The sequence below is a fragment of the Genypterus blacodes genome, unplaced genomic scaffold (genome assembly GCF_046128005.1).
Source record: "Genypterus blacodes isolate CSIRO-AG114 ecotype Tasmania unplaced genomic scaffold, CSIRO-AGI_Gbla_v1 ptg000110l_1, whole genome shotgun sequence".
Classification (NCBI taxonomy): domain Eukaryota; kingdom Metazoa; phylum Chordata; class Actinopteri; order Ophidiiformes; family Ophidiidae; genus Genypterus; species Genypterus blacodes.
In genome coordinates, this window is record NW_027466914.1 from 417,687 (window position 1) to 439,786 (window position 22,100).

The 22,100-nt window shown below is 45.5% G+C and overlaps 1 protein-coding gene across 1 annotated transcript in view; it reads right to left on the reverse strand.

Annotated features, from left to right (window-relative positions):
• Positions 1 to 22,100, reverse strand: part of ptprn2 (protein tyrosine phosphatase receptor type N2) — a 91,717-nt gene that overhangs the window by 65,850 nt on the left and 3,767 nt on the right. The window contains exons 3-9 of the mRNA XM_076161088.1: positions 16,165 to 16,278; positions 10,082 to 10,338; positions 8,386 to 8,842; positions 7,997 to 8,284; positions 7,781 to 7,821; positions 6,891 to 7,285; positions 3,261 to 3,347 (exon numbers count right to left, since the gene is read on the reverse strand). Coding sequence (XP_076017203.1) covers positions 3,261 to 3,347; positions 6,891 to 7,285; positions 7,781 to 7,821; positions 7,997 to 8,284; positions 8,386 to 8,842; positions 10,082 to 10,338; positions 16,165 to 16,278 — 1,639 coding nt within the window. The remainder of the gene's footprint in view (positions 1 to 3,260; positions 3,348 to 6,890; positions 7,286 to 7,780; positions 7,822 to 7,996; positions 8,285 to 8,385; positions 8,843 to 10,081; positions 10,339 to 16,164; positions 16,279 to 22,100) is intronic.

Below are 22,100 nucleotides of genomic sequence, written 5' to 3' on the forward strand. Positions count from 1 at the left end.
ATTTCTCAGCCACGTTTGGCAAAGCCTTTGAACTGGGACAGGTCCTGGCAGTCTGTAGTGATTTATTCAGTATACAAACGGAGGCTCCAGCGCCGGAATTGAGATGCAGCTTTCGAGTAAACAAAAGATGGAGGTTTCAGGACCACTGCAGGCCACTTTGTGTGATTTTAACCCTCACGTGCCCACACTGCTCAATTCTGTCCCTTCACCGGGTCTCTCTACTTCGTCTCCAGCCAGATTCTAGTGCCCATCTATCTTTATTAGTGTGAGTAGAGTGAGAGAGAGTATAATTTGTAGGTTGATTAAGGAGAGAAGAAACATCCACTATCACACATTTTCAAGGTCCTTTATTATTACGACATTTCAATGAAGTTTAGTGAATGTGAGGGCGGGACATATATTCTTCTGTGGGCTTTATTATATCCATTATAATGAACAATGAACGCTGACCTACAGCAACTGGTGTCCTCAAATATGTTCTCATTATTCATTTCAGAACATTTGCCACTGTAGCTGTGCAAGAAATGTCAATATGGCTGAATTCTTCCTCTCGTCAAAGCTGATCAGTGATTTATTTAACCTGATGGAGAACTGTCCATCATCCTTTGTCCGCTGGTTGGCAGGGGGACGGCAATGATGAAGAAGGCAGAGGCTGAGGTGAGACATTTGCACCGTAAATCACCGAGCCATTATGTCATCAGGCGGTCACCGTATGTCGCGGGATCGCCCGCTGTGTGTACGTTTCCAGCGCACTTCCTGACAGAGTGTGCCACCGTGAGGGAGATTCATCAGACTGTCAAGCGTGCTGTGACCCGGACCCGCTCGCCATCAGTCAGGCCGATAGAGAGGCGCAGACCCTCGCCATGCCGAGAGCAACGGCGGATCAAAACCGGGCGTTTGCGCAGCGGTGCATTCGTGAACATGATGCACACGCAGATTCAAAAGAGATATATCCTCCTCTAATACCTCCACCTGGGCTCTGTTTGCTTTTAGAAATGTCAATATTTCCGCAATCTTCACCCCTGCCTGGTCTGTTCTCCCCGGGCCGGAGAGCTTGAAGCATCTCAAATTGAACTGACACATTCTTCCCCTAAGCCAGACAAACCAGATTTAAATACACTGTGGTCAGAGAAAAAACACAAGGACTTCTCACTGTCTGCTGTGTTATCAGAAGTGTAAGCTTCATTTTAGTGTCAGTGGTGGGAGAAACTGTGCAGGAGTGTGTATGCACAGGCTGGTGTGAGGGAGGGGGCATGTGTGTCTGCACAGACAGCGTTGTGAGTGTGTGTCCCACTCCCCCTAGTGCCTCTGACCAGTAAAGCACTTACGTCATCTCAAAGCCACATATTCTCCCCGGCCTGTCATCCAAAACTGCTATTTCAAGGCTCTTTTGAAAATGGAATATTTCGTGCTGATTACTGCAGTAGCAGACTCAAACACAATTGTGCTCGGCGTCTGAAAACTTCAACAGTGCCCACACTCCCAGCCTCCTCCACTAATATGTCTGTCTGAAACTCTTGTCTGCCTCCCTGCTGTCATATCAGAGTGTCCATCTTCTCCCTCTCAGAGTGAGCATGAGCGGCCTTGCGGCAGGGCGGCGTGCTCTGACCCAGCTCCCGTCCTGGAGGCTGGCTCGTATTCACACCCGGGCTTTCAAACACTCACCTGCCACGGGCACAAGCAAGAGGCAACAATGAGCCTGCGTCACGTCCCCGTCTTGGCCATTTCTCCATGAATGCTCTTTCATTACTCTCCAAAAGGAACAGAGATGGAGATAAACAACCTCGGCAAGGAGCACATTATCTCCATTTGTCTTCTGAATAGAACACAATGCCGCTTATCAATATGAGCTATAAGTTAGTGTCTCCACGAGCGCCGTCTGAGGCAAGGTTGAGTCTCCGTTACTCTTACGTAATCACTACAATGGAGGATATACATCTGATTGATACTGTGGCACCGTAATGCTCTTCATCACTGTCCAGATAATGGCATTCATCACGATGTGCATCAGGAGTTGATTCTGCTTGATGCAAAATGACGGGTGTAATAATGAAATTAACTCAATCAGTGCTGGTGTAATGACACATCCTGATGCACTTCATCATTACTGGTCTGGATATGGCGACGAAGAGGAGAATTTCTCCTTCGGTGCGTTCACTTGGAGGTCACTGTGGGTGTTTTCACTGCTAAACACAATTCAGAGAAAAGTGAAGCGGTGTGACAGTTTTCCAGGCAGGAGTAAGCGTGCATCTGCAGTGCATCAGCTCGGGTGCGTTCGTATGCGGCGTGTGTTACCAAAGCACCCAGACTTCACCTCTCCTGCAGGAGCCTCTTTGAAAGGCTTGTCAGATCTTAGGGCGAACACAACTCCTCTGCCTCCTACATCGTCTGACACCAAATGTACAGCGGAATAATGGTACAGGCCCGGGTTCAAGGACAGTTCGCCTGCTCATTAATATATTAACCGCCTCCTGCTGGACCGCTCGCTGTCTCTGCTTCCGACTTCAACATCTTGCTTGTTTTTCTTGCTGCTCCCTTCCACTTTCTTTGACTCATGATGGCACGACTGCTCTCTTTGACAGAAAAGTGTACAGCAAGCAGCAGTATTGGGGCGGTGGTGTTCAGGGCTGCCAAGATCGATTATTTTGATAATAAACTGAAGGGTTAATTGATAATGCATATGCATATATGCTAAGTATCTTTCCATCACAGTCTGTTTGCTCCTATGAGAGACAGGAGGGTGAAATAAAAATGGCAAATCCCCAAGCCCAACTAATAATACTTGGAATAAATCTTCATAATTCTGACAATTTGATATGGATGAGTTAAAATGATCCCTGAGGATAAACAAAATGTAGGCTTTAGTGTTGTAAGAGACAAATAATATGTATAGAGCGACAGAAATGTATTTATTTATTCATTCTTTCATTGATTATAATCTATAAATGGTGTCGTGTTTTGAATACAATAGAGATGTTGGTAAGTATCTGGAGGTAATTAGGCCTGATCTCTCCCCCTGCAGGAAATCAAACACTCTAAAAAGGTCAGAAACAACGGCCAACACACACCCACAGTGTCTGGCAGGGTGCCGCACCTATTTCACCCTCATTCTCCTTCCTCAGGCTCAGAGTGGTAAAGAAAACCAAACTGTGCAGCTGTTTGAAACGCTTGGAATGTAGTGTAAACGCCATGATAAATCATTATTTGTGACAGTGTGTGTGTGTAAATGTGTGTGTGCAGGCGTGTGACTGTGCACTTACGAGAGCTGGGTTAAGTCTGCAGCGTGGAGGTTCAGCCTCTGTGCCAGTCGTTCCATCAGGTCCGAGCCCCGGTCAGTGGTGAGCGAGCTGGGCCAGAGAGAGAGAGACACACACACACACACATTTGGTGGTCCATATCCATCCAAGATACATGCAGTCATTCATCTGTTAAAATGCTATATTTTAGTGGAGAGATACTGCCTCAATTCATAACCACAAATGGGTCATTGAACACGAGCAAAAGCTATTGTTTGCGTGAATGGATGTACTGGCACGTGCACACATGTACACACACACAAACACATACACACACACACGGGCCTGCACAAACACAAACAAACACACAAAGCCCGGTGCCGGGGGAGAAGGGATCAGCTGCCTCTTCAGGCTTGGTAAATCACCTGCTTTTTTTTTTGCCAGCAATGAGACAAACAATAAGGTGCAAATGGAACCTGCATGAGGTGTAATGGCTGCATCATATAGACGCATCTCTCTCTCTCTCTCCCCTCTCCCTTCTCTCATCGCTCTTTTTCTTCGCCTACATTCACTCTCCATCACATACACACCCTCAAAGTAAAACACAGCAGCAGAGTCCACAAACACACACACACACACACACACACACACACATACACACACGCCCTCGTGGTGAGATGAGAATAATAAGGTGCAAATGGAATGGAGGTGAAGTGTAATGGTGGTCTGATAAAGCCATGCCTCATCTCAGCTCAGTCTGTGGCTGCTCTCTCACTCAGAGAGTAAATCGCCAAGGAAATAGACCAAACAAAGGCAATCTGCAGGCCAACGTGCTGGATGGAGGAAATGAGAAGGGCAGAAACACACACAATCACACACACACACACACACACACACACACACACACACACACACACACACACAAAACACACCCAGAGCTACTTTACTGCTGACAGCTTAACCTGGAATCGCTGCGACTGCCAAGTGGCTGCAAGGTGACATGCAGCAAAGAGTCAGGGATCATAATGAGACATCGCACGACGTGCAGAACCTGAGATGGGGGAGTGATCGTCTGCAGGTCTGAGTACATACAGCACTTTATTATTAAAGGTCCAAATATGAATTAAACACAAGGGGGCAGAGGTCCAGAACAATGCAGGCAAAATGTTCAGACAAAAACAAAAATAAGCTGTCTGCAACACATCCAACATCACTTATAAATGATAACTTTATTAAAAATACACACATTCAACACGCCAGCCTGGTTTCTTAGTGGGAGAAAGGTAAAGATGTATCACTGGTATTTCCCGATCTCCAATCCCACTCGAATGCGGCATTAGCAACGGCCGACAGAGATCGGGCGATGGTCGGCGCGGCGGGTGATTCACACCGCCTTTGAGCGAGTGTGTGATTCTTTTCTCTCCACTTTATGAGGGGATTTTCAAAGTTAAAAGATTGGCCCAAAGCTATTCCAGACACGTTCACCTCCCTCTGCGGTAATTTTTAGCAACTGGAGAGCTACGGGAGTGACTTGGTTGTTGATGCTTGCACTTTCCCCCCTCGGGTCTCTCTCTGTCTCTTTCTCTTCTATCCATACCTTGAAATCTCCCCCCCCCCCCCCCCCCCCACACACACACACACTTCTTCCTATTCCCCAAACCCCCCAACTACCACCACCACAATGTCAGGAGCTGTCAGATAAGCAGGTTGGCGTAGCCTCACTGCAGGGTGCGAGGGGGCTGCGGATAACAACCGTGCAATCATGAGGTCTGCAGCAAACGCACAGACCAGTATAGGACAACTATAGGTGTCTTCAAAGAGGACTGATCTGCTGTGGATAGAGGAAGAAGGAGGGGCTGAGAGAGGCGATGAAGATATTTCACTTGGAAGGTGACCTGCTTCCGTCTTCTGGCACTGCCTCTGTAGTGTGCTTGTGTCCTAATTTGTGTGCGTGGTCGGCAATGAGGTGACAAGGATCGTGCCCATCAGGCTTTTATGAGTGTGTGTGTGTGTTGAACAGGTGAAGGACAACACACTGACACTGGACTTGATAACACCATAAAGGGATTTGAGAGAGGGCCAGGGGCGAAGACACAGTCGATAGGAACTTATCTTTGCTGAGCCTGAGATGAGTGAGAGGACTGAGAGCGTGTGTGGGTGTGCGTGGGCGTGTGTGTGGCAAAGAGTGAGAGAGAGGGGGAGAGAGATAGAGAGAGAGAGGAAGAGAAAGAGAGAGGGGGGAGAGAGAAAGATAGATAGAGAGAGGGAGAGAAAAAGAGGGAGAGAGAGATAGAGAGAGAGGGGGGAGAGAGAGATAGATGGAGAGATGGAGTGGGGGAGGGAAGGAGAGAGAGAGAGAGATAGCAAGACACAGGGAAAGTCAGAGAAAGAGATGGAGAGAAAATACCAGATGAGACAAGGAGACAGAAATTAAGACAGAGAGACACAGAGAGAGTGTAAGACAGAGAGGCAGTGACATTGAGACACAGACGCACCCAAACACACACAGAAAGAGAGAGAGAGAGAGAGAGGCTCCCTCACCTGACACAGCATCATCATTAAAGCTGTAACACATTACAGTGATGCTTGCACACTGAGGGATTTATCGTCCCTGCTGCTATAATCACGCTCAACACACCGACGCTTTCAATCTATATTTTCCATAAAACACATAAATGTGGCCGACTTTAACACAAATGTTGCTTGTAAAAGAACATTTGAGTACCAACAGAGTCACTTGACATTAAGCTGTGAAATGAAACAGTGTGTCTGAGTATAATATGATGCTGTGTGATCTACCATCAGCGTGGATACAAGGAAACGCCCCAAACAAACACACTGGTGTGGACTTTTGGAAATAGGGTTGCTAAGGTCAACGCAAAAACATAGGACCATACTGAAATGTGGACTGTATTGAAAATGTCACCTTTAAAGCTACAGTACCTCACTTTACAAAAAAACAGGGAACCGTCAGGCTAACATAAAGCAAGAAACAGAAGTACAAACCTTTATCTATGAGGTGCCACGGTGTCTGATATCAGACTTAGTTTGGACTAGATGTGTTCTATTAATTATTTTTGGAATAATTACAAAGCTAAGCTACTTTTTAAATCGCTAAGCTACGATAAGCCAGCAGCTTTCAAGCATTCCTAGCAAGCTACAAACTAGCAATGCCGCTACAAGCTAGCACTGCCCTCATGTCAGGTCAGGTTTTAGACTGAAAAGCGACTAGTAGAAGCTAATATTTTCTCAGATAAGTTTTTTAATTTGTAATGAATTCATTAAAATTGAATAGGGTTAGGGTTTCTTTTCCAATTCGTCCTTTTTTTCTCGTTCATCTTGGTACCTAACATATTGCACTTCCACTCTAGCACTAGTTATGTGCTTAGCTGTTGGTTTTGGAAGGAAATGCACTTACGATTTCTTGTGACCTGAAGTTCTTTTATCTACCTATGTTGAACGCACTTATTGGAAGTCGCTTTGGATAAAAGCGTCTGCTAAATGACCGTAATGTAATGTATGTAATGTAATGGGTTAGGGTTAACTGTGTGAAGTTATATATTTCTTTGGTTGGTAAATCAAATCCAAGTCGGTCTTGAATACTGATTCCACTGATTATGATTTACAAATCGTTAAGATCTGCATTGTACTCACTCTGAGTTGGTGATGATGTAGCCAAAGTGTCTGTCCTTTCCTCTGCTGGAAAACTCCTTCACTGCCACGTGGACCAACTGAGTTTTGACCTTCATGTCCCTCTGCGGGCCCCCTGGTTGTTTCTTCTCAGCCGTGCTGTCCTTCCCCTGGATCCACTTTGCAATCTCTGCGTCCACCTGAGCGTTGTGGCCTTTCAGACCAGCAGCTGAACCAAGCGCAGGGGGATCTTTCTCCAGCAGAGCAGCAGGCTTCTCCTCCCAGCGGGGGGCTGCGGGAACTTGGCCCTGTGTGGTTCTGCTGTGGACGCTCTCAATTCCTACCATTTTTTGGACAGGACCGGGACCCGGTGGGCCCCTGTCGAGGTAGTGGAGCAGCTTGGCGAGGAAGGCTGCGTGCTGCATTGGAATGAAGGTAGAGTTCACTTTTTCTGCTTAGTTTGACCTGAATATTTAAGTTTCAGCTTCCTATTAGGAAATACTTTGTAAAGTTCTGGAGATAAATGAATCGAGTCTTGTAATTACATATAAAGATAAAATGTATTCATTTTTGTTGCATGTGCTGGTCCAAGGTCTCGTATTGCACTATACCACATTCTGCAGAGATGAATAAAAGGATGCATTGATCATTGTCTAATAAGAGTGTTTGCTTTTAGAGAAGAAGAAGAATAAGTGCAATGTCGAACAAAACAGTCTAGATGACTCTCAAGTAGTTTTCTAAAATCCTGCAGAGGCGAATTTGCTTTCAATTTCTAATAGTTCAATAGTAAATGTTAGTCTGCACAACTTTCATATTATCCCCATTTGAGGCTTTCATTCAGAAGTGTAAGTTTGGACATGTCTCGTTCCCTCAGAAGCCAATTTATTGGTTGAGTAGATTAATTTTAAATTCACCTTGTCAATGGGCTTCTTGTCTCCGCCGTCTATTTGCTGGGCTGAAAACAAACAAAGTGTATGTGAGCAGAATGTGTGAGAACTGCAGCCAAAGCATTTATTACTCAAAAGTAAACACACTCAAATACATTTGACAGCACATATTGATAATATTTACATATATACACATTTCATATTTACTAATTTAATTCCTAACTCAACAGATGAAGCACCCACCTTGCTGTTCTCCTCCCTCTGCTTCTTTCTCTTTCAGTTCTGGCCCTTTATCTGATTTCATGTCGTGGTCTCCTTGATCCAGCTCCATTGTTTTCGGTGGCTCCCTGTAACCCCCAACGTTCACCCTTGGGTCATCAGCTACTGATCCTTTTGGAGCCCCGGCCATGCTTTGCTCCCGCAGGGCTCCAGTAATGACATCAGCCAGGTGGTCCAAGTCTTTGCCCATCAAGGATTCCATGTCGACACTGTGCCTTCCCAGCTGGTTCACCACATTGTGGATGAATCGCTCTAGACAGGAGAGAGAGGAACACAAACTCCTAATGACGATTTACCACACAAGAAAAACACAATCGGGAATGGAGCTATGCCTGTGATGAATGTGATCTTACCATCCATGACACTTAGAGGCTCTTTTGGGGGGGTTTGGTGGATTGAGCCAGGGTTAAACAGCAGTCTGTCCAGATTGGGCCTTGATGTTTCGGAGCCAAACCCAACCCTGGACTGTGGCTGAAAGGTGTCACTCTGAGGCGGGCGGATGTAGCTGAGGTAGTGGAGCTTTCCTTTGGGCCATGGCGCTTCGTCACCTGGGGGTTGCTGCTGATTGGTCTTTTCCCCAGAAAGAAGCCGGTCCAGCTGGCTAGAGAGGAGCTTGCTTCGTCCCGGGTCCTGTTTGGAGAAGGCAGTGGCGAGGTGGGGGTGCCTGCCCTCTCCACTCTGGGTAAAGACTTTGGTGACTGGGGGTTGGTCAGCTCCTTTTTGATGGCTGAAGACTGTGGTCGTCTTCCAACCCTGCTGGGGCTTTGACCGGCTGGGCTCCAAACGGCCATTAGACTGGATGTCTTCACTCTAGGAGATGACATTTTTATAATTTTTTGAAAAACTATTGTGACTCCAACTTAGCGTCAGCTCTGCAATATATTTTTCTGTCAACAGGAGATGGGGTCGTCCTGGGTCAGCATGTTGTGACAGCCGTTAGTATAAAAGAGAAGCAACCTGGGCTCGACTAGACAGGACAGGATATGAACAGAGCCTCCAGATCAAAGACAACTGCCCTTGGAAATTGGATTATGGAAATCATAAATGAGATAGTGTCGCTCAAAGAGTAATTTCATGCATTTCGACCATACACAACAAACTTTGAAAGCTTTCACCTCTACCAGGGAGGTAGGAAAAATGAATCCTCTGATTTCAAAGTTGGCCATCGGATTTGAGGTTTGACGCAAATGATAAGCATGTGGAGTCACATTTGGCTGTATTATCTCCCTGTTCTTCTTCTCCTTTAAATCAGAAGGGCTCACGCTTCGGCTCAGCATATATCCGATCCACTGAGCTGCATTATTATCCGTGTCGCTGCCGCACTAACACTAGGTATCCCCCTTGGTGCCATTTTCTGTCCTTCAAATGTATATAGAGAAAATGTCAGCATACTGAGAGGCCATAATGGCATTAGCACAGTGAGACGGGGGCGCTCTGCCATTCATGCTAACCATGTTTGCCTTTTTCCATCACACTAGACAACAAAGGGCCTCATTTCATCAATAAGGAAGGTCCTGAACTCTTCAACTTTGCATTATCGTCTCACTGACACAGCAGCAGGACGCAGCTCGGCTATGAGGCACGTCGGGAACATTTCATGCAAGGCCGAGGTTCCACCCTAAATATGGAGATTGAATAATGTAAAGAGGCGATGGAAGATCTTTGTGTAAAAGGGTCACAGCTCGGCGGGGGGGAAGGAAGACAGAAAGCGGGAAACAAAAGCGTTGTAGGGACAAGAGGGCGACCCCCAGCAATGACAGATAGTGCCTCTCCAAATAGAATAGGAAGAGGCCCTTCCTTTATTTAGCAGAGAAAAATGTGGGGGTGGTTTTGTTCAACCATAATTAACCTGCAGGAACATTGATACTTTTAACCTTGGACCTCACTTCTACATCTCACATGTTCTGTCCAGCCACATTCCCGTACAAATCAGTTATGAGATCTACAGATATTTGGTCACACTTCTTTTGATCTACTTATGTTTTACCGGTTTATTTCACTTCACTTCACTTTCAATTTACCGCCAGTATCTCATGCAAATCTCCTTACCTGAATGCCGGGTTCCGCTCTTTGGAGCCCTGGATGTCCGTCGAGCTCGGACTGCGACAGGAAGCCCAGGCCCGTCAGGTACTTCTGGAGGTTTCTGTTCAGCTCTGTATGCACAGGCCTCAGTTTTCTGTCTCTGGAGCTGCCGTACAGAGTCGGGGGGCTAGGGGGCGTGGCCAGATGGCGGAGGGGTACATTCCTCAGTTTGGCCAGCTCTCTGGAGATGACCTGCTGAGTGATGTCATCCTGCCACGTTAAACCTAGAAGGAAAGAGTTCAGACTGAAGTTCACTTGAAATTCTCCATCAACTAGATTGGAAATATTAATTTGTTTTTTATGGTCCACCAAGGCAAAATTCTTTTATATATGGATGACTTCTCATAGCCAAAAGCAGTAATGTTTGATTTTACAGAATCAGGGAATTGAGCAGAATCAACACTTTGGGTTGCATATTTATACACGATCAGAGAGAGAGAGAGAGAGAGTGTGTTCTCTCTGCAGATATGTAAAGAGTTCTCTTAGCATTACTGAGTAAACATCACAAAACAAAAGAGCAAAGATGAAACAGAATGGTTGGAAGTCAAGATTTTGCGCACACGCACACACTCACACACACACACAGAAGTATGGACACATGTATGCACACACACCAGCCAGTCAACAAGCCCTGGGAGAATGTCACACTGCAGCTTGACGCTTTGCCAACATCTCTGCTAATTGCCAACACATAGTTGGGATGCAGAACTCCTGGGCAGGGGCAAAGCGCAGTGGTGCCAAGACCAGATGGAGCTACCCAAGCAAAAAAGATTCCCAAAACATGGCCCCATTTCCAATGAGCCAAAAGGCACAGCATTCCACCGGCAAAGAGTGCAGAAATACCAAAGATATTACACCCTTTCGGAAGCCAAGATGTTCAATGACGACGCTTCCATTCCACTGGAGAAGCATTTTTTAACGAGGCAAAAAGTCATTATGGTGTGGCGCAGGCTTGGATTCCCAACCGCCTCGCGACCAACCTTTAACTGGGCTGTTTGGATGAAACAAAGGCCGCTCTTAATGACGTGGACATATTTAATAGCAATAAGCTAACAGTCTGGGTAGAGATGTACGAAAAAAACGAAAGTATCAACACAGAATGTCTTCATTAGCCTGGTTCATTCTCATAGATATTCATAAGCGGCAGATGAAGATCTGAGCGATGCAGAATAGCTACAGATGCCTCCAGTCATTCTTGGCAGTGCTGAATGGAGCACAAAGCAGCGTATGTTGTCACTGTTCTGGAACGCAGCTCAGCCATCCATCCGTACAACAATAACAGTTAACTACCCGTGGCTTACCCGATGTGGTGTATGCTGGCTATATATTATTGCAGCGATGATCATTAATGGTATCATCAGTAAGGAGGAGAAAAACAGGTCTGGATTCATCCCTTAAGGATCCATATGGTACCTGTGGTTAACTGCAGCTGGTTAAATGGGTTCAGTGGTCTGATGGAGCCACAACAGGATGGAGCTGACACCGGCTTCATTGACTGTGACACCTCTATCGCCCTCCGTCTCCCGGGGAAATGCACTCATTTCCATACATATCATGTTTTGTATGCATGTGACGGGCAGAGTTGAGAGAGACGGTATGGCAGCACCAAATTAGTGAATCAAAATGAGACGTTTTGTAAAAGAAAAAGTCAGGAAGAAAAGTGGCGGGGCCTTTACGGTTGGATTCCTCTCAATCAACCCCTCAGCTGATTATCCTGGCACTAAGCAGCTAAATGTCATGCAAATTCATCTCAGAGTCCAGAGAAAGAGCCGGCGCCGAGTGCTGCCGCTCCCCCACGTTAAGGATAACATGTCGTCTAAGGCAAATGCTTCAGTTAATTAACGCCTTGCCATTAGTGCAACAGCTTTCAAACAAGCAATATATTTCTGTTGGCCTCCTGTCGGCTTTCTGTGCGACGGAAAGAGACAGACAGACACAGAGAGAGAGCAAGAGAGAGAAAGAGAGAGGGAGAGAGAGACCTAAATATTCAGAGCCTAATAGATGAGATCCTGTCTCTTCGTTTCATCTGTTGTTTTGAAATGCAGATTCTCCTCTCTGCTTTACATTCTGTCCACCAAGTAATTTTTTTTATAGAAATTAATGGAAGACAGTGTGAATAATTTAGATCAGTGTAATTAGTCAAACTGAAAGGTGTCAATCCAAATGTTTCCCACAAATGAGCCCAAACACACTGGTGTGTGTCGGGGCTAAATATACACTCAAAAGGTACTCGCTGTGGCAATACAATATGGATTGTTTGTGTCATTAATTCAAACTAAAAGGTAAAGAACCATAACTCTGCTGTGTACTTCTTACCCTATAGTCTCTGTTTGAATGCCACTGAAAGGCGACTAAAGGCGACACAATGCATTAGTGTGCAGATGACCACATCTCCGTCAAGTAATTACGTATTGACGGCGCCACAGAATAATTGCAGAACATCTGCGAGGACACAGAAGATTATTTGTCATCAATAATCACTGAAGTCATTCATTATTATCAGAGCAAACTCGCAACTCAGGGCGGGAATCGCCAGAGATCTCTGATCTGATACTATCTTATAACCACATGTAGTTCTATTGCTGATACTATATGTACATGGATTTCAAGTACAGGGATTCTGAAAGTATTGCAATTCGATGTTAAAATAATTGGCTGAAAAAATTTTAAACCCTTAACTTTGCTGTATAATCTGCATGGCATTGCTTCCAGCGTTTGTTGGCTAATGTTAGTGGACATAGCTTTGCTTAGCTTAGTTTAGTGTAGCGTAGCAGCAGCCGAGTTAGCCCCCTGCCAGAGATACTTATATTGCCACAATACTTTACTTTCTGTGACAGAGTTTGCATAGTAAGATGGTCATTTATGTTATAAGTGAATTGAAACTTTAGTAACTTTAGTTGTAGTAATACTTCATAAGACGCAATGCCATTTACGTAGCAATTTTCCCTCCGTTTATGCGCTTGTGTCAGTACAGACAGAACATATGAGGGCGCCCACACAATAGGTTTTGATGCTTATCAGTAAAAGTAAATGTGTTTGTGAATCCAGCAAAGCAGATCCATGAATAATTTGTGGATCCAGCGCAGTTGAAACGACATTATGTCATCTTGCGCTCGTTGATTCTCCCTGACAGACTCTTCCTGTCGATGCAGCTAATGAAAATGTCACAAGGCATCTTTTTACTTCACTTGTCTTTACTATGAGAGCAAATGCCTGATCTGCGCCTGGTGAGAAGGTCGACACACCGCCGGTTAGTGTAGTGTAGAGTTTAAAGCGAGAATATAAAACTAGAAAAAAAAACCCAAAGCAAAAAGATGAGCATGAAATTGAAAAATATGACACAAACCATTTGGTACAAAGGAGGATAACACTCTTCTGTGAATTTATTGCTGTCTAAGTAAAAGCCCTATCATTTTAATATATCATACATCAAACTAATACTCTGCAATTACGGCGCACACTGAATTGGCTCCTGTGTGTCTTCAAAAACACACATTTAGAGGAGCCGTAATGATTCCTCGGCAATATGACAGCAGCCTCTCCGATGAAATGTGTAGACACACTGCGGCTGCACACGCTGAATACTAAAACTGGCTCGGGCTCGGCTGCTGTGTAATATAAAAGTCGTTTGCAGCGAGCGGGTGACAGCGCCTCACATTCAGAGGGCTATTGTGGGGAAAATTTAATACCAGACAATGCGCTCCACCAACGGGGACACATCCAGACAAGCCAAGCCCTTTTGTGCAAGGGTCAATTTCTATTGATCTGAATGACACGGGTGTTGTGCGGTGAGCAGAGATTGTGTGATTTCTACCTGCGTCTCTGATGTAAGATAAAGAGGTTTGTAAATCGATTCCATTGATGTTCCTCCCCCCATTTTCTCCCCACACCCTTCGAGTCTCAGATTTAGGTTACAGTACAATGGTCTCAATAACCCTGTCTAGGCTCCTGACGAGGTTGTCCCACGTCTCCGAGATGACACTTCAATAGCAGTCGAGCTGATAAGGACGAGAACGCATCAGCGAGCTTTAACACTGTATTGAGGGCTTCGTGTGAGGGAAAATGCTCTGCGATTCTACAAGGAGGAAGGGAGAAATGAATCAAAGTGGTGATGTCATGTCTGCAGCGGCGCAAAACGGGGGTCTAAACAACACGCTAGGTCGAGAAAACCCCCGGTCTCGTGACGAAAAAGCAGCTGAGGAATTAAACACCTCTCAAAACGGAGCAGGGGAAATTACACACCACATCTCCTCTCATCTTCCTCAGTCTCATTTGTTTATTTCTCAGCTGTAATTAGAATAACGTGTGGTCTCGCTCGGCTTAATATTCATCACTGCATTTTTTTAATTTTTTCGTCTGGGCGACTGCTCGCTCTTAATGATTTTCAACACTACTTCATGGCTGTTAGAAGATATTAAGCTCAGAGTGGCCTGCAAAGCCAATTATGGTAGCGGGGTTGATGTTTGTGGTCACGGTCTGTGTTAAAGGAGTCTACTGCCCCCTGGTGGGTGATGCCTGTAGTTGCAGGCTGGAAAATATGTAGAGAAAATATAGAAATATCCCAATTTTCTCTACAAATTATACGATATATATTCTATATTGGACTCATATATTTGGACATATAGTGAGAGCTGTTCACGCTACATTTTCTAATAACATTTGCATTAAGACATATATAAAATAAAGTAATAATGATTATTATTGTTGTCTTAATTACTGTTATCCTTATTATTGTTATTCTTGTTACATTTTAGTTATATTGTGCTTTTCCAAACACAAGTGGTTTATAGAATGTTGAATAATTTAATATAAATAAGTATAATTTTTAATTCTACAGCAAAATAAACACACAAACATGTTGAGAATAATTAAGAGCCCATATAGAAAAATGCAACCATAATCATACTAGAATAAGTATAAGGAGCCATGAAACAGCATTATTAAAAGGGAGACATTTAAAGGTTGAGACTGATTTAACAAGTCTGATTGAAAACGCTGTTCCAGTGCTCGGGGACCTTTACTTTAAAAGCTCGGCCTCTCTTTGAAATAAGATGTGATTTAAGAACCCTGAAGAAGACACTTACTGACTGACCTGAAGGTGAACTCTGCTAAAACAAGGGATTAAATGTTAAGAAATGTTCTTTGGAGATAGACTGTTAATTGGTTGGAGTGTTATTGGTAAAATTCTGAAAACCCCCACGGGATCATCTGATGTATCTGGTCAGACTTGTTGAAACACAGATGATGGAGAAAATGGTGTTTAATGAATCATGATCCGCCCACAAATCACCTATAGAGACACATCACATAATGATTCATCCGCTACATTGAAGACAACATATAATTATTAAGTGTTTTCTGGTGAGGCATGCATGTTTTCTACATTCCTGAATCACAAACCGATGCTGATTCTTGCAAAATCATAGACAATCTGGCAAAAATGTCCTAATTGTAGTTAAGTAGAGACCCGTGCCTGTAAACACAAATGAAGACTGAGAAGTTATTTACTTGCTTTTCAATTAAATAATTTAGAAAGTTTCTTATTCCTGATGCCATCTTAATCTATTTCCACAGGACTAAACTACCACAGGGAACCTTAATTTGTAGGGCTGGCACTTCTTATTACAAAGAAAGCCATCCAATTGTGATTCCTCTGTTCACCCCCCCTAAAGATCTACCCGGTTATAACAAGCACATTAGGTTCTGGGCTGCCATTGATTGAGCAGGAGGAACTGTCTAACGTGATTACACCGCACACCTCATACTTACTCATCCACAAAATTAGTATTTAAAGTCCTGGCAGCGTGCAAACCGGCTAGATCGGCTGCTGGAGTTACACGACGATGGCAAGACAATGATCCAAAAATGAGTCAAATGACCTGCTACCACAATGGATCTGTGCTCGCACGCTAGCCAAAGAGACAGCTTGGCTATTTGGCTGCCTTCGCGCACAGTTGACGAGCGTTGCCGTAAGCTCTGTACATGACTGATAAAGGCTGCCGAACAATGAGAGACGCCCAGACAAAGACGAACGGGCACGCGGGCGGTACCTCTGTGAGCCAGTTTCTGTAGGAGGGTCCTGAGGCGCTGAAGAGCAGAGGAAGAAATATCGTACGTGTACAGATCTGCATGAGCCAACTCCTGGCAGCTTCCGAACACTCCATCTGCAAAATAAGACACAGACATCATTAGGGTTGTTATCGAAGAGGGAAAGTATGGAAACGGTGGACACAATTAAACTTCTACTTGCTGGATTTTCAGGTAACAAGCAAACTAGGTTGTGTTTGAGCGTTCTGGAGTTGTTTGGTGTCTGCAGGCCTTGAAGGGATCCCTGTGGTAAACGTGTTGAAGAGCCTCTAAAAGCTTCACGACATGAAGGTAAGACTTTAGATATATGGTCGGCGTTGCCTCAGGAAGTGTTTTCCTATGACCTTTGACCCTGAAACATCTTTATTTTTATAACTTGAAGTAGCTGGGAGAGTACTGTGGAGATAGAGTGCATGCAGGCTGTTGTGAGGAAGAGGAGCATCCAAAGAACACATAACACAGTTCTATTTCGGAATCCAGAAGAGACATTTAGCTTTTATCGTGGCACTGTTGAAGTAATACCACAGAGATCCATAAGGGTCCAATCAAAGGCCTTCAGACCTGGGAAGAGAACTTCAGATATCTTCAGTATCCTTCATCTTACAAAGAATCAACATCAGTGATCTGGTTCAGATGTAAACGACCTGACAAATCATGGAAAATCGGCTGAGTGTGGCTTTAATGTGTCTGAGGCGCTGATGCTGAGCGAGACAGCTTTATCAGATTCAGCGGCACGTCCATTGTGCCTCTGATGAAGAGCAGGATGTCTTCCTGCCGGGCTGATGTGTTGTAATGGCGTGCGGCACCTGCAGCACATCAGTGCGTCCCACTTCCTGTTTTGGGGGAGCTAATGGCTGACATTTTCCCTCTGACAGCAGCCCGATAAGCAGCCGTTCATGGCAGGAAGGACTTTATCGGGGACCCTGGTAATCTCCCTATCGGCAGGCCTCCTGCCTCACTCGATACAGGTTGCTAGGCAACGCACGCCACAGAGTCCCTATCATCCCCATAATTCAATGTCTGGTCTAGACCTCTGAAGAATGCTGAGACTCAGGGGGTCAGGATGCAACGTGTAGATGCAACGCCTGGAATATAAATGATCTGAGCTGTCACCTTCGCTCAGCGGGGAAAGATAAATCTGTGCATCTCCACGGCTAAACTAACTGAATGAAAGCCCACTTCAAAGATGATCTGCAGAGATGAATGCTGGAGATTCGATCTGGGCTGTCCAATGCACGTATGGATCATGCATGTACACGTGAGTGTGTGAGTGTGTGATTGTGTGTGTGTGTGTGTGTGTGTGTGAGAGAGAGTGTGAGTGTGTGTGTGTGTGTTTGTGTGTGAGAAGATGGCTGTGTGATTCTCTGGGATCTAATGATCTGAATCAACACTTTGTCACGCGCTGCAGCGTCTCATTCATTAGCCTGGAGATGGCACGACTGAGGCACGCCGACGTTCCTTCCATCCGTCTACTCTTCCATTTTGCCATTAAGCATGTTATTCTATGATATGTAATCAATAACATCTAACCAGTGGACACATGGCACCTTCGCCTGTTCCTGTTGGTTTCATCACAGGTCGTCGTTTGTCACCCGCAACTAAAATGACTAAATGTAATTACAGCCTGGTGTTCTGTGTAGGATTGAGCGGCAGATAATTACAAAGATAATAACGTGATGTCAGACTGGGGTTGCAAATTGAATTTTGTATTCTAAATGAGAGGACGAGCGCTTGCGTGGCTCCGCCCCCTCCTGGCCCGCGACCCCATTAAGGGACGTGTTTACAGGACAAAAGCACGTGGGAGGAAAACAAGGTTCGGTGGATGTTTCCAGGATTTTAATGCAACAGGAAAGGCAAACTTAATGGATCCCAACAAGCGTGTGAATCACAAGATGTCAGCTGCCAACAACAAACCCATCAATTCTACTTAGCGCCTCCGCTGCCGTTTGCACGTTGACGAAATAATAACAATGTTCAGTTCACTTTTGGGGACAGTTTATTTTAGAGAGCCGGCGATTATGTAAGCGACGGATGGAGGGAGGTGACATAACAGGCGACAGGAAGCAGTTAAATGTTTGATACGCCACATTCGTCCTTGGTTTCCACGGCAACGGACACTATTAAACACGTTATTTCCCCCCCTCTCGGTTGTCAGGGACATTCCCGCTCGCTGCCAGACACGCAAACAGACAGGCGGAACAGACACACACACACACACACACACACACACACACACACACACACACACACACACACACACACACACACACACACACACACACACACACACACACACACACACACACACACACACACACACACACACACACACACACACACACACACACACACACAGGCGTTCAGGAACAAACAAAGGAATCCTTGTATGTTAAACACAACCAATAATATTGACCATAAAGAACAATAAGCACGGTTAGAAGGCACCTAAAGAGCTCATACCTCCATTAAGGCAGAGTAGCAGAGTCCACTCTGTCTCTCAGTAATGAAATGGCTTTCAGTAGTTAAGTTGCAGTTTTTCTCCCCTCGTATTATTCGACGACAGTTAAATACAGCGTTTTAATTTCAGGCTTGGAGAAGCGCAGCATGTGTTGGAGAAGCTTTATGGAGAGCTGCTGTCATCCCGTAAGAGAATCATCTCAGAGAAATGCAGCACAATCAAACATTACAGACGGAGGGAGAGAAGTCAAGCACAGGCCGAACGCATTGTGAGCCGGTTGGAACGAAGCAAAATGTATCAACAGCAGCAAGAAGGCGGCAATTTACCAACGATCCTCTGTCAAGGTTAGAGAAATATCACGCTGAGGTTGGACCAACTCATGCCAGAACAACAACATTGATGTCTTGAACAGAAGAAAACAGCAACACAAACGAAACCAATCGACGGAAACCATATTGTATGAAAAGGGACACAGGATCAATCAATCAATCAATTGTTCAATCGATCAATACTGAGATCTGCTATTGTACAAATCGACATTCAGACTGTGGACGCAAATTTGCTGGAATAACCCGGAGCAAATGGCCGCCATCAAAGAGTTTGTCGAAGGAGGAAATGGACGCAGGAGACAAACGAAGACGTAACGACACAGGTGCGTTAGCCGCGAATCAATGCGCCTAATCCGCAAACAAACACACACAGCGCGCTAATGGAGAGACGACCAGAGACAAAAGCAAAGCGATGGGGATGTAATCAGTGAAGTGTTGGCAGATTATTCACCGCCACTCTCTTTGACAATTCCCTCTTTGAAATGATAATTCTGGGTTGATGCATGCGCAGCAATCTACATGCAAACAGAAAAAAGCATATGAATAAAGATAAATCAGCCTCTCAGCGCGTTGCCTCTCACAGTCTGTCTGAGGAACACAAAGCAGCTCGCACAGATGCATTTTTAGTTCCATAAGCAGATTTGTTTGCTCTTCCACTCGAGTCTCGTCTCCTCACGCTTCCTCATGAACAGCTCGCGCCTTCTTCCTTTAACCTCAGCCAGAATCTTCAGATCTTTATTTTTGTCATTCCCTGTAGAACTCGCAGTTGTGCAAATAAGCGTCGGAGTGAACGCGAGGAGAAAGTGCGACGTCATTACTTTCTGAATGTTTTACACGAGGTTAGCGGGAATCGTTTCTCCTGCTTCACACTGACGTCGATGCTTTGAAGCAGTTTGAGCCCCATGTCAAGTATCGATTGAACAGAAATATGAGGCGATCAATATATTCCTGCCCCTTAGCCATTGATAGAGGATGATGACGGCTACAGTATCGACCTATCCTGGGGAAAATGAGCTCTTCGTCGCCGTTTCTTAAAACGATATCACACGTTTCCTCTCGGTAACACAATCCTGAGTTGACGGCCTTCTTCATCTTCACATACAGACCGTGTGGAAGAAGTTCCTCCACCTGTTTGCACCTTTAGGAGCCATAATTGCAACAAACCCCATTAATTTGCCTCCAGCCTCCCTGATCAATGCGTTTGTGTTTAAATCCTGTAAATATAAAAGTGTGGAAACCGCCGAGGCCGAGCAGAGGCGAGTTAACCACCGATCGATACAGCGTTGTTGGTTTATAATAGGAACTAACCGATGTCCGCAGGGAAACATGGAGCGTTTAACCACTGTACTAAAGCACACACACACACACACACACACACACACACACACACACACACACACACACACACACACACACACACACACACACACACACACACACACACACACACACACACACACACACACACACACACACAGTTACATCATCTGGTTTCCTTTTAAAAAGTCGTGTGAATCAGCAAATATGGATTTGGGTCTGTAATGTAATGAGGTCAGCACAAAGCAACTTCATTATTGAGGCAGAAGCTTGAGGTAGACGCATGTTTGCTTTAACTCTCGGTGACCGACGGACGCCTGACTCGCCTGCATCGATTCTGTTATTCTACTACAAATCTCTCCAGCCGGCCTCAGGTGTGTGTGAGTCCGAACGCACAACTGCTTTACATGCAGAGGTTAGTTAGTCTCTGTTGATTGACGTCGCAGAGAGAGAGGAGACCCCCACTCTACATCCCCCCTTCTCTCTCTCTCTCCCCACCGGCGCCACCTTTTGCATGGCAACAGCACAGAGGCGAGGAGGGAGCACGGTCGGCCCGGCCAAGAATAAACCAGGTTGCACCTTCAGGGACGCGGCGAGGAGCAGAAGTGGCAGACCTACTTACTCCCACTCATCCTCAGTCTGCACGCCGGCCCCAGAAGCTTATGAATCACCTCCATGACGTCTCCTCACTCGCCTCCAAAAGGTGTAGCATTAATCTGGGGTTAGTCGCTTCTTTTCTCGCCCCTCGTCCTTTATTGGTGCACGGCGGCTGCGATGATGAATGAGTCGTGCGCGTCGTACCCTCTCGTCCCAATGTGGGTGGTTCTCCTTATAGGCCGACGGGCGGAGGAAAGATAGAGGAGGTGAAGGGAGGAAGGGGGAATAATTGGAGAGGAGACGTGTTGGGAAGCCGCGAAAATGGGAACGACCGTCTCAGCCACCTCACGGCCCCATGCGATCAAACGCCTAATGTGACTGATTACAAAAAAGCCTCACACACACCCCGGCTCGACCCTCCTCACTGCTCCTCTGGATGTTCCCCCCCCCCATCATGGAGGTGTCAGCAGTTTCCCCTCTGCTGGCCTCCACGCTGTCCGTGTAATTAAAATCAACCACTGGTTCCTCTTCCTCACTGAACAAACATCATTCCAAGCTCCGGTCTCTTTTTACGGAATTGGGTCAATATGGAAATAAGGGCGGGGATCTCCGAAATGTGCTGCACACCCAGGGACGACGGGCGTGAGAGTTTGGACGGCGTGTGAGCTGATGCGTTCGGCGAGAGAGAGAGAGGAGCTGTAGGTCAGGGAGCCGACGTGATCCCTTTGTCTCATTTATGGAATTGTTTCATGATAAACCAGCAACCATAAAGCCGGGACATTTAATCATCTACGCATGCTGAGACGTGTTAATCTGTGTTATGTATGTAAGAACGATACAGCACCGCCGCTCCTCCTTCGACGCCTTCGCCACAGGGAATACATTAACCTTTTCCTCTTCCTGCGGCAAGGATGAGCCTTTGTATCGACATTCTATCAATCGGCTTGAATAGGAAAAGGCTTCCACGTGATCCCGACAAATGCCACCCAATCAAAGGACTTGATACTTCCCCCCTTGTTCTTCAGGAGGCCGCCGCTATCGACGACAAACTCATATTGAAAACGTTAGCTATGTGTAATCGTTTGTGCTTTGAGAGAACGTCGACGTGGATGTAAGTAAGTTAAGTAAGTTCATTAGTGGATCAGCCGCTACATTCTTTGTCCATACGTGACTCATGCGTGCGTCTGCAACAGTCTAG